This window comes from Mustelus asterias, chromosome 9 (genome assembly GCF_964213995.1).
Source record: "Mustelus asterias chromosome 9, sMusAst1.hap1.1, whole genome shotgun sequence".
Taxonomy (NCBI): domain Eukaryota; kingdom Metazoa; phylum Chordata; class Chondrichthyes; order Carcharhiniformes; family Triakidae; genus Mustelus; species Mustelus asterias.
This window is the reverse complement of record NC_135809.1, coordinates 92,140,669-92,158,069: the sequence shown is the minus strand read 5'-3', so window position 1 is coordinate 92,158,069 and position 17,401 is coordinate 92,140,669. Positions and strand designations below refer to the sequence as shown.

The following is a 17,401-nucleotide window of genomic DNA, read 5'->3' as shown; positions in this document are numbered from 1 at the left end:
GCTGTGCAGGTTGAGGCTGTGGTTAAGAAGGCGTATGGTATACTGGCCTTCATCAATTGAGGAATTGAGTTTAGGAGTTGTGAGATAATGTTGCAGCTATATAGGACCCTGGTCAGACCCCACTTGGAGTACTGTGCTCAGTTCTGGTCGCCTCATTACAGGAAGGATGTGGAAGCCATAGAAAGGGTGCAGAGGACATTTACAAGAATGTTGCCTGGGTTGAGGAGCATGCCTTATGAGGATAGGTTGAGTGAGCTCGGCCTTTTCTCCTTGGAGAGACGAAGGATGAGGGGTGACCTGATAGAGGTGTATAAGATGTTGAGAGGTATTGATCGAGTGGACCAGTCAGAGGCTTTTTCCTAGGGCTGAAATGGTTGCCACAAGGGGACACAGGTTTAAGGTGCTGGAGAGTAGGTACAGAGGAAATGTCAGGGGTAAGTTTTTCACTCAGAGGGTGGTGGGTGCGTGGAATGGGCTGCCAGCAACGGTGGTGGAGGCGGATTCGATAGGGTCTTTTAAGAGACTTTTAGATAAGTACATGGAACTTAGTAAGATAGAGGGTTATAGGTAAGCCTAGTAATCGCTAAGGTAGGGACATGTTCGGCACAAATTTGTGGGCTGAAGGGCCTGTATTGTGCTGTAGTTTTTCTATGTTTCTATGATTTTCAATGCAGTTAGGAGTCGGTGGAAGTTCAAATTCCATGCTCGGGAGGAGTCCGGGTTCACGAGGCTGGAGTCTGTTTCAGAGTTTGTTGTAAGTAAATTACTCTGATTATTTTGTTGGGATGTCTGTAAAGCTCTTAACCCTTTCATGGCTACTTCCAGAGCCCAGGGGTCTGATAATTTTGGTCTGGTTCATTGGTGGTTCTTATTTCTAGGGTGATGGTGTGGGGTATGTTGCTTTTAAACCCTTCTGAGCCGTCTGAGTTCTCCCCTGGTATCTTATTGACCTTATTGTCTTGGAAATGGAATTGCTGTTAGGTGGATTTAGCTTTTGAATCTGACCTTAAGACATTGATTCTGTATTTCCCTTGTGGCTTCTCACAAGTGCTGTTTGCCTCAAGGTGCAAAGACTTCCCCTTTTCTGCTTCTTTAGCAAGGGGCTGGTCCCCAATCTGCTCACTGTCCTTTGGGACAGTACTGCTCACAGGTGGCTGGCCATTTACTGCTACACTGCCTTGTGGCTCTTCAACAGGGTAAGGTCTTACCTCACTATCTATCTGCTGTTTGGGAACTTTGTCCTATTTAAATCCTGAAAGACTGAACCAGACCTCTGCTTTAGCCCTTCATTCCATTTAAATTCTATTGGCCTTGTCTTGGTCTCTTTAAATTCTACTGACCTGGTTTCAGCCTCTTTAGCTTTTAGGGGTTACTTTGTGATCCTTTTTACCTCTGACATTTCTTCTATTTCCCTCATCCTTATTGGCTCTATGACCCTCTGTTGGATATTAGGGATTTCTTCAATTCTCTGCAGCTGTACAGCATATTTCTGGTCCCCTTCTGTTTCCCAGTCCTTGTGAACTGTGTTTGACCTTCTCGGCACGGTAGCTGGTACCTCAGCAAATCATTTTCCAACAATAAGTCCAATCCGCCTATGGGCAAGCTCGTAATAACCCCGGCCATCAGCGACCCACTTGCTCTGCAGGTGAATTTTTACCAGGGGAACCTTTCAACATATCCCAGGGAGCCCTTTTACTGGCATGGTGGTGTTTGTCCTGTTTTCGGGTGGCCACTCAGCAACCTTCCCGACATGCTGTGTTTTAAAACACCCTGGGTGGGATTTTCTGGCCTTGCTGGTTCCAAAACCAGAAAATCCTGCCCAAGGTCAATGGATCTTTCCATGGTTTACCCTTCGCCCGCTCTGATTCCCGTGGCGGGCGGGACAGTAAAATTTACCCCTGTATCCCTGAAAATGGTTATTTCTTTTCTTGGAGCTTGTGATGCAAAATAAGTCATTTCTCCTTGGCGCAGGAATCATAGAATCTTACAGCACCAAAGAGGCCATTTGGCCCATCTTGCCTGCCTCTTTGAAGGAGCTACAGTCCCACCCTGTTCTATCCCCATAACCTGGTGATTCTTTTTTCCTTTTTAAGTACATATCACAATTCCATTTTGAAAGTTACTATTGAATCTGCTTGGTAGGTATTTTGTCCTACCCCACATTCCATTTGAGTCTGGGCTTGCTACTTTCAAGGCTATGAGCACAGTTCTGACCACAGCTCTCCCTGGTGGATTCTTGGCAAACCAACAGCTTTCTTTTCTGTGCCCAGGCTTGCGGCACTGGAAGCAGGGTGTGATCAGACTGATTTACTTTCCTGACTCTTTAAAGTTGGGAATTGATCTTTCCTGGTTCTTCCCTACTCTCCTTTCCTCTGGAGTCTATTATTCTGCGATCTACCTGCTTCTTATCTTTCCTTTGCCAATAAAAGATACTTGATCCAAATTTGTTTGGGTTTATAGGTTTAGTCATTGTCATTGGCCAGGATAGCTGCATCTCCAACTCTGGAAACCCTTTGTTTCCCCTATTTTGAAGCTGTTTGGGAGACAGTTTTTAAACTCCGTTAGCAGTACTATCTCTCTTAACCCTTTGTGGGTGCTGTCTATGTTTAGAGCTCGGACCCACCCATCAATTGCTAACTGTTTGGTTCCCTCGAAGACCAGGAAGGTTGGTGTGGGCTGTATATGGGAGTTCTATAATGTTGGTGGTATGCATTCAATGAGAGTTCATAAGCACTGAGAATAGTAGCCTTTGTCTGATCATAACTGGCAGAAATCTTGGCAGGCAAAGTGGAATAAAGTTCACAGGCCTTTTGTGCTAGTTGACCTTGTATCAGGAGTATCCAAAAACTCTGCTGCCCATTGTAATTGAGCTTCCAGTTTCTCAAAGGCTGTAAAGAAAGTTTCCACATCCTCCTCTTCAAACCTAGAGCTAAAGTTGGGAATACTTCAGAAAATGTCTGGATTGAGGGTATTTAAATTACCACCAGCTAAAGTCAGGGTCTCTCTAGCTGTCTTTGCAATTTGTCTTGCTCTGGATCAAAGACTTGTGCACCTACACCCTGCAAACCCCAACAAAGCCTTGGGTCCCAACTCAGCTGCATTTCTCGCGCAACTGAATCACAGGCTCCCAACCTTAAGCTTCAAGCTCCGCGCCCCAAAGTCTAAGCGCAAAAATTCTAAAAGTTACATCCCTGGCCATTGCCAGGAACTAGATTTCAGTTCCACAGCACATTTCAAAGCAGCTTTAGTAGTTTGCAGTGGGAGGATTGGTTGTCGTGTGATTCAGCTGAAGTGAGGAGATAGCCACTGTGGGTGAACTCGAGGCACAGAAAATAACTTAAGTAGATTACCCGAACAAACATGGGTGGCACAGTAGTTAGCACTGCTGCCTCACAGCGCCAGGGACCCGGGTTCGATTCCTGGCTTGGCTCACTGTCTGTGTGGAGTTTGCACATTATTCCCGTGTCTGCATGAGTTTCCTCCCTGATGCACCACCAATCGAGCAAAGACTAGTTTGTATGCAAGAATAAATAGGCTTTTATTAGCAAAAGACTTGGAGCACACCCATGCCGATGAACTGGTCCAGACTGAGGCAGGGGGATGGGGAGCATTCGCCTTTGTACCTGGACCAGGGGGGGGAGGAGTCTCGGGTAGGGCCGGCAGGGATGTGTCCAGGCATGTCACATATACAGGTAATAAGCTAACAGTGGTTTACCACATTCCCACAGTCCAAAGATTTGCGGGTTAGGCGGATTGGCCATGCTAAATTGCCCCTCAGTGTTGAGGGGGCTAGGTAGGGTAAATACATGGGGCTATGGGGGTAGGGCCTGGGTGCGATTGTGGTCGGTGTGGACTCGATGGGTCAATTGTCTCCTTGTGCACTGTAGGATTTTATGATTCTAAACATCAAACCAGGCTGTAGAGGAAGACAGGAAAGCAACCATGGATGTTGCAACGCTCTTGTTTTGGAAATTGAGGACTTTGAGAAGTGGGGAAAGGTCCAGAGTATATTTAACTGTGTTGTTCCTACAGGAGGTGAATAACCTGCGTAGCCAGTGTGAGAGGCTGTACAGTTATGACTGGATCAGTGTCCCACTCGTTTACACACAGGTAAGAATCACTATTTCATGTGTATAGTTCAATGCTACACTGGTCAGATACGTCCATCCACAATACACCTAGAGAATGATAACTGAGGCTGACAGATCGGGCAGATTCACTACTCTGTCTCAAGGATAGGAATTACTTCTGACATCTGACAAAAAGACAAAATGGCTTCTGCTGTTGCTTCAAGGGATTTGTAGGTAGGATTTGATATCAGCACAGACACAAAGTCAGCCAGAGAACCCTCCTTCCTCCTAGACAGATAAACAACTATATTGCAGAACTGCAAATTATCCTGGTTTTAGGGAAGCTGTATTTGCTTTATAATTGTTTATCATAAAGTTAGACACCTTCACAAGCTTAACCAGGGATAGGCCGAAATCAAACTGAGCAAAATTTTACATAAAGCGGGAGTCATAGTTAAGACCAACATGACAACTGATCCTTGGTTCAGTGCTGACTACATGTCATCCAACTTACAGTGTTACCAACAGCAAAGACTGTATCATAAATCTCTTATCAGTAAAACAGAGATGTAGGGCAGAGTGATTCTGTTCTTAGCCAAAGCAATATTCTTGCTAGACTATTTTTTGTTTGAGAAAGAGCAGTGTGCCATTACTGTGGCAGGCATCACAAACGTACAATATATAATTCAATAATTTCAAGATTGATTGGTAAAATAAAAGGAGGATAATGTCACTGGAGGTACATTTGGTGTCTGATTCTAACTGTAATGATGTGGTCTGATTCACATTGGTCTCACTGTCTGTTTGTCATATCCCAGGTTGTCACCATTGCCGTCTACAGCTTCTTCCTGGCCTGCCTAATTGGTCGGCAATTTCTCGATCCCAGTCAGGGTTACTCAGGCCATGAGCTCGATCTCTACATCCCCGCCTTCACCCTGTTGCAGTTTTTCTTTTACGCTGGTTGGCTTAAGGTAATGGCTCAAATAAGACATGTTCTTCAAAAACAAATCACAAGTGTGTAATCTTGGTGCGTAAAGTGTGTAACAATGAGAGGAATGCTCTTCCCAGAAATCCTGTTACGAAGCTCCCTGGGTGGCTGGTTGACAAATGCACAGCCCAGTGTTGGACTGAGTCACACAGCTAGGCCTCAGGCTCAAAATCGGGCCTGTGTTATAATCTCATCCAGAACAGCAGAGTGCTATGATAGACCTCCGCACTCCTGGGCTAGGGAAAGACAAAGAGACAAGAAAAGAAGCAAAATTCAGCCGGCGTTGCTTCCTCTAGTGACTCATGCTGGAATACACATGCATCTAGACAACAGGTGAGGATAGTTTCAGGCCTGATTCTGTTGGATTTCATGTCAAAGGTCTTTCTTCAGGCAGACACATGAAGAATGGCTGAGGTATGTGAGGCGATTAGTTCCTCAAGCAGTGTCTTTGGAGGAAAAGGAGAGAAAAAAAGCAGGGAAAATATTCCAATAAATTAACACCCCACTCCCTCCACACACTGTTTTTACAATTGTGTAAATGTTCTCCTTTTGATCTGCTCCCAGACATAAGTTGTATTGATCAGCTTTAGAAAAGACATTACATAGAAACAGCTGAATGTTTTACGGTTCTGAGCCTTACAGACCACAAGGTCTCTTAATTGCTGGTTTGCACTGAGCTAGTTTGTTGCTGCTGGAGTGACAGGACAACTGCTATAGTTGGTCACTGTGCCGATTAGAATTAGAAATCGTAGAAATCATAGAATCCCTACAGTGCAGGAGGAGGCCATTCAGCCCATCGAGTCTGCACCAACTACAATCCCACTCTGGCCCTATTCCCGTAACTCCACATATTTACTCTGTTAATCTCCTGACACTAAGGGGCAATTTAGCATGGCCAATCCACCTAACCTGCACATCTCTGGAGTGTGGGAAGAAACCAGAGCACCCCGGAGAAAACCCACGCAGACACGGGGAGAACGTGCAAACTCCACACAGACAGTGACCCAAAGCCGGAATTGAACCCGGGTCCCTGGCGCTGTGAGGCAGCAGTGTTAACCGCTGTGCCACTGTGTCGCCCAATCAGCAAATGCTGATGGTCCTGATTTCTACCAATTGACCTCTTTAGAAAGGGCGTGTTTGTAGGTATCAGATGAGACAGGATCGTCTGTGCATGAATATCCTGTTGAAAACTTGCTGTTACAACTTGGGCAAGAAGATTGGCTACTTGGATGGAATGGTCAACATCATCCACATCTTCGGGAAAGGAGAGAAATTGAAACTAAAGCAAGACTTTCCTGCGGATATTAACTTAACAGGAAAAAACTAACCTGACAGTTCATTTTTATTGTTAACTCGATTGTTTGAAACTATACAGGTTGCTGAGCAACTGATCAATCCTTTCGGTGAGGACGATGATGACTTTGAGGCGAACTGGCTCATTGACAGAAATTTCCAGGTAATCAACAAACTATCCCAGAGACCCAGCGATCAGGAACGGGAGGATTACACAGCCACCACTATCATGTCAGAACAACTGGGGAATTTTCAGGAAAATCAGTCAGTTGGTACAGTGGCAGGATTCTGTTTGTGAGCCCTTAACTATACAATAGTGATCACCTATTATAGTAGATAATACACCATTTACAGTTATTAAAGCCTTGCATACAATTGGAATGGCATAAACAACCATAAGGGAACAGTTCAGTCCTCCAATTTAATCACAAGGTCAGTTAAGTTATAAGCTGTTTAGCATGGTTCATGATTTAGTGGGGCCAAAAGACATTAATATCTTACTCGTTCAGCTGATGGAAGCTTGAACTCCACCGAGCTGAGCTGATAGGACCTTTGTCTGTGTGTGTGTGTGATTCTAGCACTCAGCTAAAGTAGCTTTAACTTCCAACTTGCTAGGCTGATGAATCTTTAAGTGCCAATGAATGGACCCAAGGAGGCTCAGACTCCAGCACTGGAAGTTGGTGGGACTTTCTGCCTTTAGCATCTTAAACTTCCAGCTATCAAGGCTGATGAGAACTTAGTCTCTTTAGATTAGATCAGGTGAATATGTCCTTACTCTCTGATGAATTAAACTGTTCAGATTTTCCCCTCCAAAGCAGCACAAACCTTCACCCCTTGTCATGGGAACTCTGTCTCCAGCTGTTGGGATTGGAGTCTTGGCCTCCGGAGGGACGTTGCATTAAAACAGAGCACAGCATTAATTGTAGCTGTGATTATCGCATTAATTTATAGGGCATGTATTTTCCACAGCTGTCTGGATTCTCCCAATTTGAAGACAGAATTTCTAATGCAAGCGAGTGTGAGGCCCAGGCAGAATAACAAGGAACTGAGAACATAGGCATGGTACTTAACCTTAACGCTGCTGAATAAACAGTAACCCGTACTCTTCTTAACAACTGCACAGTTTATGCTTATTCAGCGGGTTAAAAATTAGTTTAACATGTAACTATGCGGAATTTGTGTTTACTCAGCAACTGTAGGGATAGCTCACTGTATTCACAGAATTCCTGCTTACTCAGTAATGTGAGTTACTGATTATATAATTGTACAGAGGTTTAACATCAGAGGGGGTTGAGATTTTATACATTCTGAATTTTCTTTTTAGGTTTCTCTCCTGGCTGTTGACGAAATGCATCAGAACTTACCAGCTCTCGAGAAGGATAAGTACTGGAATGACAGTGATCCTAAACCTCCGTACACTGCAGCCACCACAGAACACCGGAAAACCTCCTTCCTTGGCTCCACTTTTGATATCAGGTCGATTGTTTTTACAGAGAAATTCTTTACGAAGCTGAAAAAAATCAAATTTCCCCATAATTACAGTGGCAGTGGTGACCTTTCTGTCAGATGAGGCATTGCTATGCGTGCCTAACCGTCCTGTAATCACCATGGCAATTGGCCTTGGTGCATCTTTGATTTTCTTTCATAATAAGAAGAACGCAAAGAAAAGAGGAAAACCACTAAAGCCACGGGAGGCAAGGGATAATAATTACGTTGGCAAAAACAGTTCCTTCCCTTAAACTCGCCCTTCCTGATGTGCACAACGCAAACCTCCTTCCCACTAGTTAACCATATGATCCAGGCCTCTCCCTCTCTTACTCCATACCTCCAAGCTCACCCCTAACTTAACCTGACAGCCCTTCCTGTGGAATCCGACCGCCACAATGTGCAGCATGATTCCACCGCCTGGCATCATTCTGCTCCCCAGTCCAACGCCGGCATCTCCACATCATCATTCTGCTCACCCAGGGCTTGAGCTGCTGCCAACAGCGACACCGACTCTCGCTCTCACGCACACACAAAATTCCAGTGCCTCAGCAGATGAGCTGCCTCCGAATAATCGCGGTTCATATGTTTGGGTAGAATATGAGCAGATGGCCACGTGATAACATTATTGTTACGAATTGATGGGATTAACGGCATGAGTTAACAATAAAAGTCCATTTACTTTAAATAGGTTGACGCTGCTGCTAAAATAGTGAGTGAAGTAATATGTGACTAATACAACCAGAGTACAGAGTTGTAATAAAATGGTCAGATCCTGGGTCTTCTTTTCTCTTTCTTGTGAGAAATGGCCCAGCTGCCATTCGGCACCATTCTGAACTGGTACCTTTGAAATCAGGGGGAGAGTTTTATAATCTCCTATTGGCTTGTTTGAAGTCGGGGGGGGGCCTCATAAAATAAATGGCTGTCTCGCCCATCCCCAATCTGTCTCCCATCTTACAGGGAACGGGTAGACTGTCAGGCAAACTGCCTGCCTGCCCTTGGGCCGACTCAGCCCCTTAAGGGTGGCACGATGGCACAGTGGTTAGCACTATTGCCTCACAGCGCCAGGACATGGGTTCAATTCCGGCCTCGGGTCTCTGTCTGTGTGGAGTTTTCACATTCTCCCATGCTTTCCTCCCATGGTCCAAAGATGTGCAGGCTAGGTTGATTGGCCATGATAAATTGCCCCTTCGTGTCAGGGGGCTAGCTGGGTAAATATGTGGGGTTACGGGGATAGAAGCTGAGTGGGATTGTTGTCGGGGTGCAGACTCGATGGGCCAAATGGCATCCTTCTGCACTGTAGATTCTATGATATGTCTAAGTGGACAATTAAAGGGCCTCAATCCACAGGGGAAGACTGAAACAAGGCAGGGAGTCTGGCAGCTTTCCCTGCACAGACTGCTGGTGCACATAAAGGGCATTGGAAGTACACCCCACTTGTAAGCTCACACCCCCCTCCTTTAAACCTCCCCCACAGGCCTCTGAACGGTCCCCAGCCCCCCACTCCCTTGTTGGGATCTGCCAGGCAGGCCCATCCGAAATCCCCACATTCACCTGAAGTCCAGTATCCGTGACCCTTCCTCTCCGGGGACAGCTCGATCCAGGTGCTGCTGAGGTTACAGAGCTGCCTTCCAATCAGACTGGCTCTCCAGGGCAGCACTTGGGGACGTCACAGATGAACAGCCATCAAGGATGTTTTCCAACAGAGATTGGTGAATAGCGGCCATTAAGGAAACCTACTCCCAGACCTTGGGCCTTACTGGCCCCACCACTGATTATTACATTTCACAGAACAGAAAGAAACCACTTGGCACTCCATATCCTAATAACGCTTTGTGTGAAAAGTTCCCTCCTAATCTTTGTCTCTGTACTTTTGCCAATTGTCTTAAATTTACATGCTCTGGTTACTGACTCACTGACCAGTGGAAATGTTTTTCTTTCCTGATTACTTTGTAAAAGCCCTTCTAATAGATCGCTCCTTTGTTCCAATACAATGAGCCCCAGTTTCTCTAGTCTTCCCTCTTAACTAAAGCTTCTCAACCCTCAGGAAATCTCTTTTGCATACTTTCCATAACCTTGATAGGATTCCAAGTAAAGTACTCAAAACCATACACACTATTCCACTGTGGCTTAGCCAATGATTTGTACAGATTTAGCAATAACTCTTCATTTATTTATAAGATCTGGGTTACATTTGGGCCCCAAGGAGGTGAGTTAGGTCGGGCTGAAAAAACTCACTTCTTATTTCCATTTTTTGTACATTTGTACTTTCCAGCCAACTTTCCTGACCTCTATCCCTCTCTCCTCTAGTATCGTTCCTCTAGTCCATTCTTCCTATTTTAAGAAATAGGAGAATATTCAACAATCAACGTGTTCACCTGATGTCCACATATAGACATTTGCCAGCAGGAAAGACAGTAAAAACAGGAACCTTGCCTGAACTTCATCTCCCTACCCCACAACATTAAAGCCAATTATAGAATCTCAATGGATTCTCTGTGGATTGAAGTTGGACCCTAAGGAACAGGTGTACTTTCCATCAAGGCGCTGGGGCTCCAGCCTCCTCCCATCACTATTATCTGGGGGGTGACCATAGTTTTGTGAAACAGACTGCTAACTGAAATTCAGTGCTGGTCTTGAGCCAGAGGATTAACAATTATCTTTATGTGATATCACCCATTGGCAATCTCACGAGATGTCACATTTTTCTCATACTTATCAAAAAGCTGAAACTTCACTCCATCGTCGAGAAAAGTACAGGCTAAAACTAATAGTTAGATTTATATACTGCAAACATTACACAGAAGCAACATAATGAAAGTATGATGTTTAAAATAATAAAGGTACATATGCTCTACATGAGAATAAAAATAATCTTTTGGAATGTACTTTTTACATTTTTGATTAGTTAGAATGCATTTGATGAAACAGTATCTTTGTAGGACTACATGATGAAAATTGAACATGAATGATATGGCTGTCCAATCCATGGAGTTCAGATCGCCAGATAGATCTGAAGCAGCATAATGAGCCCTGGGGACTTACAAGTCAAAACCATGCCATGGAAGCCTATGGACAGTCTAATAACACCAGAGACAGAATTTAATGACCACTCCATGGCAGGTTTGGTGGCAAAGGGGGCATTTACTCAGGCGTGAAGGTGGCAGATGGGGACCCCGCTGCCTTCATACCACCCATTGCCTTGATTAAGTCCATGGTGGAAAGGCCCAGGGACGACCTGCCATCTCTGCCATCAATGGAAGCCCATAATGCACATTTCGGCACACTTAAGGGCCTCATGCTGTCTGGATTGGTATTCACTCCACAGTGGGTGAGACACTCACCATGTGGAATGCCTGTAAAGCAAACCCTGTTAGGATGGCTTGTGGATTCCCAGCGCAAGGTCCTTGTTCAAAGGCACTCAGTGCCTGAGTAAGAGACCTGTCATTGAGAAGGGAGGAGTGCAGATGATGGGAGCCATCCCCTGCCATTACCCCTGACCCCAATTACCCCCTCCCGACCGTCACCCTACAACCCCATCCCACAGTGGTCCATCAACCCATCCTAGGACTTGGTTGGGTGTCATATCAGCCACAGCCACTGCTTCCCTGGTGGTGTTGCATAGCAATTAAGTACTGCTGCCCTCTGATTGGCCAGCAGTCCTCAACAGGTGGGACTTCCTCCCTGGGATCCTTGATCCTAGGGAAGGCCCACTGCTGCCCACTTAAGTACCCAAAAAGAGCTGGAGCTCTTGCCAGCTCTCAAGATGGTGGGCAAGAGAGCTTTGTTGCTTCCATTAAATATCACCTAACATTTCTTTTACATTGTGGAGAGCACTAACGTTGGGGAATTCTTGTTTCTAAAATTATCCTTTAATGTGACATCCATCAGGATAACTGAATTCGACTGTCCCTGGTCATTAACATTTCAAAACAGCCATTGGTCATCTTGTAACTTTTGACTTAAACCTGGACAAATGCTTTGACATAAACAAATAAACTTCATCAAAAACATGTATTTCCCATTTCTATGATCCAATTGTGGCACAGCACAGACTATTCCTAATTTTGTTCATTACATTTACCTTATCCACTGAAAAGTACACAAAATATCATTGAGTGAACCCACATTTTCATCCAAAAATTGTTGTAAAGTGATCAGGACTTCAAATCCTAACCAATTCATTTTAAAGCTTAAAGTTTATTTATTTGTGTCACAAGTAGGCTTACATTAACACTGCAATGAAGTTACTGTGAAAATGCCCTAGTTGCCACACTCCGGCACCTGTTCAGGTACACTGAGGGAGAATTTAGCATGGCCAATGCACCTAACCAGCACATCTTTCAGACTGTGGGAGGAAACCGGAGCACCCGGAGGAAACCCACGCAGACACGGGGAGAACGTGCAAACTCCACACAGTCAGTGACCCGAGCCAGGAATCGAACCCAAGGTCCCTGGTGCTGAGGCAGCAGTGCTAACCTTGCCACCGGAATCTGGAGGCAAATGCCACCCTGGTTGAGGTCAGCAAATATGGGAATCTAATTTGTCTAATCTGTCAGGGTCAGTTGAATGGTGACTTTGCCAGCTGAGTCGCTGGGGAAACCTTCAGAATACCAGTTTATGTCTTGTGAGACACTTTGTTTCTATGGGTGTTTTGTTTGCTGACAGAAATCTTACGTTTACATCCCTTACAGCATGCTTAAAGAGGAGATGGAGTTCCAGCCCCTGGAACAGATCAATGAGAATGAAGAAGTAAACCACGCCACTCCTCTTCTGAGTAATTTAGGCCGACTCTTCGGATTTCCAACAACCAACCTGCAGAACATTTCCAGATCTACTCCTCGAATTAACCTAATGAGGAAGAGGAATGGTGCATTGTCGCAGGCTGCTATGTACAGCTTCCTGAGCTCAGAATCAACACCTAATGGGTTTCACAAACCAGGATGTCTACCTCCAAACAGACCCTTTGCAAGAATTCACCGAGCCTCGTCCTCCTCTCATTCACCTTTAGGATCCACCCACGGTTGCATGACCTTGGATAGCGAGGCAGGGGATTTTGACAGCTTCATCTCCTCTTCGCTCTATGACAGACCTGGCTACTACAGCGCTCCTCAAACACCTATCCAATCCATTCCCATGATATTTCCACTCAAACGGATTCCTTTAAAGAAGCCCTCTATGCTTGCCAACATCTCTGTCTCCTCTGCAGGTAACCATGGGAGTAATAGCAGTGTGTCTGCCTCCAAATCGGAAGAGCTAGACAAGGGAAACAGCATGAATGCCAATAAAGGTATCTCCCTGAATGAACCTTCAGAGAAAGTCATAATGGTGGACAGCAGTCAGACAGCAACCGAAGTAGAAAGTGCCACAAGTACCCACTCCTTAAACAGCAAGGAAACTCTAATGCCATCACCCAGCAGCTTGAGTCATGGCAGCTGCAATAACTTACTACTTGTTCCTGAAAGTCCACACTGTCTCCTCAGAGACAGCTCTTCAGATGCGGATAAACTGAACGAAATGAAACAGAAGCTCAGTACAAGCCTTGGTTTCCGAGCACGCAAGCATCCAAGGCTAACCCTCGATTCCCTTGGACATGCCAACAGTCCAGACATTTCAAATCCTTCATTCAACACTCCGGGCTGTAGCACAAATATGTCCACCTTCTCCTTCACACCAGTGTCCTCCCCAATGCTGGGAAGGTCAAGGATACTAAGTGGAGCCATCTCTAGCACCGATTATAAGGCAGGAAGCACGCTTTCCCCTGGGTTTTCTGAAGTGGGCTCCTCCTCCAAGTACAACAATATAACCATTGCTGAATGCACCACCGATGCCAACATGAAGCAACATGCGTCAAATGATACAAGATTCTCTCTCAACGACGGGGACCTGGTCAACTTGATGGATATCATAATTGAAACGGCAGAAAACATTCCTGAGAATGGGAAAATGGATAAGCACTCAGAGGCAAACGACTGAGGAAGAACACTAAAGATTGCATATCTCATTTCCTTTCGCTGTTCTTCTATACCTTCATTTTGAAGCCTTATTTTGAACAAAGCAGATTATTAACACAGCTCCAAAGTAGAACATATTAAAGTAGACTTGCACAATAAGCAATGTAATGTTTAGTGCAGGCTTGTTGCATGATGATTTCTCCTTACAGAAGCTTTAAGAAATAATTGGAGTGGAATGAAGAAGGAGACAAGGTGGAATTTTCTCTTTTTTTGACAATGTTTCAAGTCAGGCGGGAAAAGCAGTGTGTGGCCTTCCCACCGCACTTCCGGCTTTTCCCACCACATTTTTGACGCATTGTCAAAAAGATCCTAGAGGCGGGTCCCACGACAACACAGCGCCTGTCCCGCCAGCAACCTCTGCCCCTGACAGATTGTAGTCCCCTTTTTAATGGGCGCCCATTTCTGAAAACAATATAAATTAAAAGGCCCCCCTCCCCCCCATGGACTCAGGAGGCCACCTCCACCACCATGGAACCCCCCCTCCCCCCAGAACATCCCAATGGAAGCCTCCCCAGCAGTGCCCAGGCACTGCCCCTTGGCACTGTTCCCTGGAATACAGACTCGGCATGACCCTCTCCTGCTTGGGGCTGTATTTATCTGTGTTCTCCCAGCAGGGACCGTTCACCAAATGCCCGTTTGTAAACCTTGCTGGCATGCTATCATACCGGGTCCCTGGCACTGGGAGGCAGCAGTGCCACCGAGCCGCCCACTGTATATCTTCCTGATATATACAGTACAGTTAGTTGGTTCTTGAGTCTGGCAATGAATTCGTCAGGGACTCAGTTAGTTGATGCAAGTATAGTTTCCTGGATTCTTTCAGTGTGGCCCATGTCTCACATACCACCCACAATGGCCAATTCACTTGGAAGTAAAATGTGTGTTTGATTTAAATTTTTTGAATAGAACTTTATACACCGATACCTCGTCAACCTTCGCTTCCTCAAATAAGGAAAAATATTTTTTTTGCTTAGCCACAAGAAAATAAATTAGAGATGAAGGGAGAGGAATATAAAATAGAATGAAGGTGGAGAAAAAGACACGCATCAAATGTCTTTAGGCAGCACGGTGGCACAGTAGTTAGCAGTGCTGCCTCACAGTGCCAGGGACCCTAGTTTAATTCCCGGCTTAGGTCATTGACTGTGTGGAGTTTACACCTTCTTCCAGTGCCTGCATGGGTTTCCTCCGGGTGCTCCAGTTTCCTCCCACAGTCCAAAGATGAGGGGGTTAGGTGGATTGGCCATTCTAAATTGCCACTTAGTGTCAGGGCGACTAGCTAGGGTAAATGCATGGGGTTGTGGGGGTGGGGCCTGCATGGGATTGTGGTCAGTACAGACTTGATGGGCTGAATGGCCTCCTTCTGCATTGTAGGATTCTATGATTCTAAGATTCAATGTATGGCATGGAAGGTTGGTGAGGGAGACACAGTGAAAGGTCATGAATGCAGGAAGAGACACCTTTAAGAATTGGAAAAGTAGAGAGATATACACTAAAGAACTGGAGGTTGAAGCTAAGAATTAACGGTTGAGGTGACTGCATTGTTCAGGGATAGGTGAACAATGGGATACACTGAGGGAAGGGAAGGCTGAGAAGTGAAACATACTGAAAATTTGGAAATATAGGAAAGGAACAGCAGTCATCAAAGGTTGAGAAACACAAAAGTACAAGAAATGGAACGAGAGAGGAAAATAAGATTGGAAATGACAGGGTAGATACACAACGGGTAAAAGAGGGAAGAGATATAGTCGGATTATTGATGAAGAAAGTGTCAAAATATGGAAATATTGGCAGTTGAAGATGGAAGGGGACACAGGCTTCTCAGTAGTTAGTTAGAGGAAACTTTTGCTCATCTAGGATGGCACAGTGGTTAGCACTGCTGCCTCACAGCGCAAGGGACCCGGGTTTAAGTCCGGCTTTGGGTGACCGTGTGGAGTTTGCATGTTCTCCCCGTGTCTGCGTGGGTTTCCTCTGGGTGCTCCAGTTTCCTCCCACTGTCCAAAGATGTACAGGTTAGGTTGATTGGCCATGCTGAATTGCCCCTTAGTGTCAGGGGGCGAGCTGGGTAAATACGTAGGGTTACGGGGATAGGGCCTGGATGGGATTGTTGTCAGTGCAGGCTCGATGGGCCAAATGGCCTCCTTCTGCACTGTAGGGATTTTATCTATGACAAGCACTAGAATCAGACAAACAATGTGACAAATCAGATACACAGGCGGGGTTGAGAGAGAGGATGGTGAAACACATTGAAACATTGCGATGGAATGCAATAAGGGTTAGAGATGCAGGGAGTCACACAGAAGAGTTAGAGATGGTGGAGGGGAGGGTGAAGAGATATACTGAAGGTCCAGAGATAGGAAGAGAGACAAAAAACATAATTGGTTAGAAATGATGGATACACACTGAAGTATTCGAGACAGAGGGTGTAGGGTAGACTGAAGTTTTGGAGATAGAGGAAGATAAATAAGAGTGTTGAAGATGGAGGCATGGACCTAAACAGTTAGAGATAGCTGGAGACACACACTTAAGATTTGGAGAAAGGTCAGAAGCATACTAAGGTTCAGAAACGCACCCTGGACATGCTCTTTTCCACCTTCTTGCGTCGGGCAAAAGATACAAAAGTCTGAGAACACGTACCAAACGACTCAAGAGCAGCTTCTTCCCTGCTACCATGACTTTTGAATGGACCTATCTTATATTAAACTCATCTTCTTCTACACCCTATCTGTAACTGCAACACTATATTCTGCACCCTCTCCTTTCCTTATCCCCTATCTACTCTATGAACGGCATGTTTTTGTCTGTATACAGCGCAATAAATAATACTTTTCACCACATTCCAATCCATGTGACAATAATATATTTAATGAAAAGCGGATGGAGAAATATACTGATACTACTAACGAGTTACCTTTGAACTTCAGACTATTACAGATAAAAGGTTGCTGTCTGGATTAGTTGGATGCCTGAGTTTATCACTCCTACCTGTGAAATATGGGTAAAGTGAATAACAATCAACCTAACCTGTGCATCTTTGGACAGTGGGAGGAAACTGGAGCACCCAGAGGAAACCCACGCAGACACGGGGAGAACATGCAAACTCCACACGGTCACCCAAAGCTGGAATTGAACCCGGGTCCCTTGCGCTGTGAGGCAGCAGTGCTAACCACTGTGCCGTCCTAGATGAGCAAAAGTTTCCTCTAACTAACTACTGAGAAGCCTGTGTCCCCTTCCATCTTCAACTACCAAATGAGATCAACAGAAACACAAAGATAGATTTTATTCAAAATGACGAAGACAGAATTTCTGCTGATTCTAGAAATTCTTTATTGATTATTACTAAACTTCAGCTCGAGATAATACTTCTTCAATAAAATGACAATCTTTATGTCGCATAATGATTTATGCTCGATTTTGAAGTGTATTATTTACTGTAATGTCACTTCATCATACTCAGTATTAGACATTTAAAATAATCTATCTTTTGTCAATTAAACAATATGCCAATATAATGAATAGTTGTTCTGTTGAGAGTTAAAGTCACATAACTTGATTCA

General features: G+C 45.0%; 1 protein-coding gene across 3 annotated transcripts in view; it reads left to right on the top strand.

The window, feature by feature from the left end:
- The window catches only part of LOC144498831 (bestrophin-4-like), a 52,533-nt gene extending 35,682 nt beyond the window's left edge, over positions 1-16,851 (top strand). For all 3 annotated transcript variants that reach the window (XM_078220564.1, XM_078220566.1, XM_078220565.1), the window contains 5 exons: positions 4,033-4,110; positions 4,889-5,041; positions 6,434-6,514; positions 7,676-7,827; positions 12,531-16,851. In XM_078220564.1, the coding sequence (XP_078076690.1) occupies positions 4,033-4,110; positions 4,889-5,041; positions 6,434-6,514; positions 7,676-7,827; positions 12,531-13,812 (1,746 nt within the window). In that variant the 3' untranslated portion in view covers positions 13,813-16,851. The remainder of the gene's footprint in view (positions 1-4,032; positions 4,111-4,888; positions 5,042-6,433; positions 6,515-7,675; positions 7,828-12,530) is intronic.
- Positions 16,852-17,401: the final 550 nt, after the last annotated feature.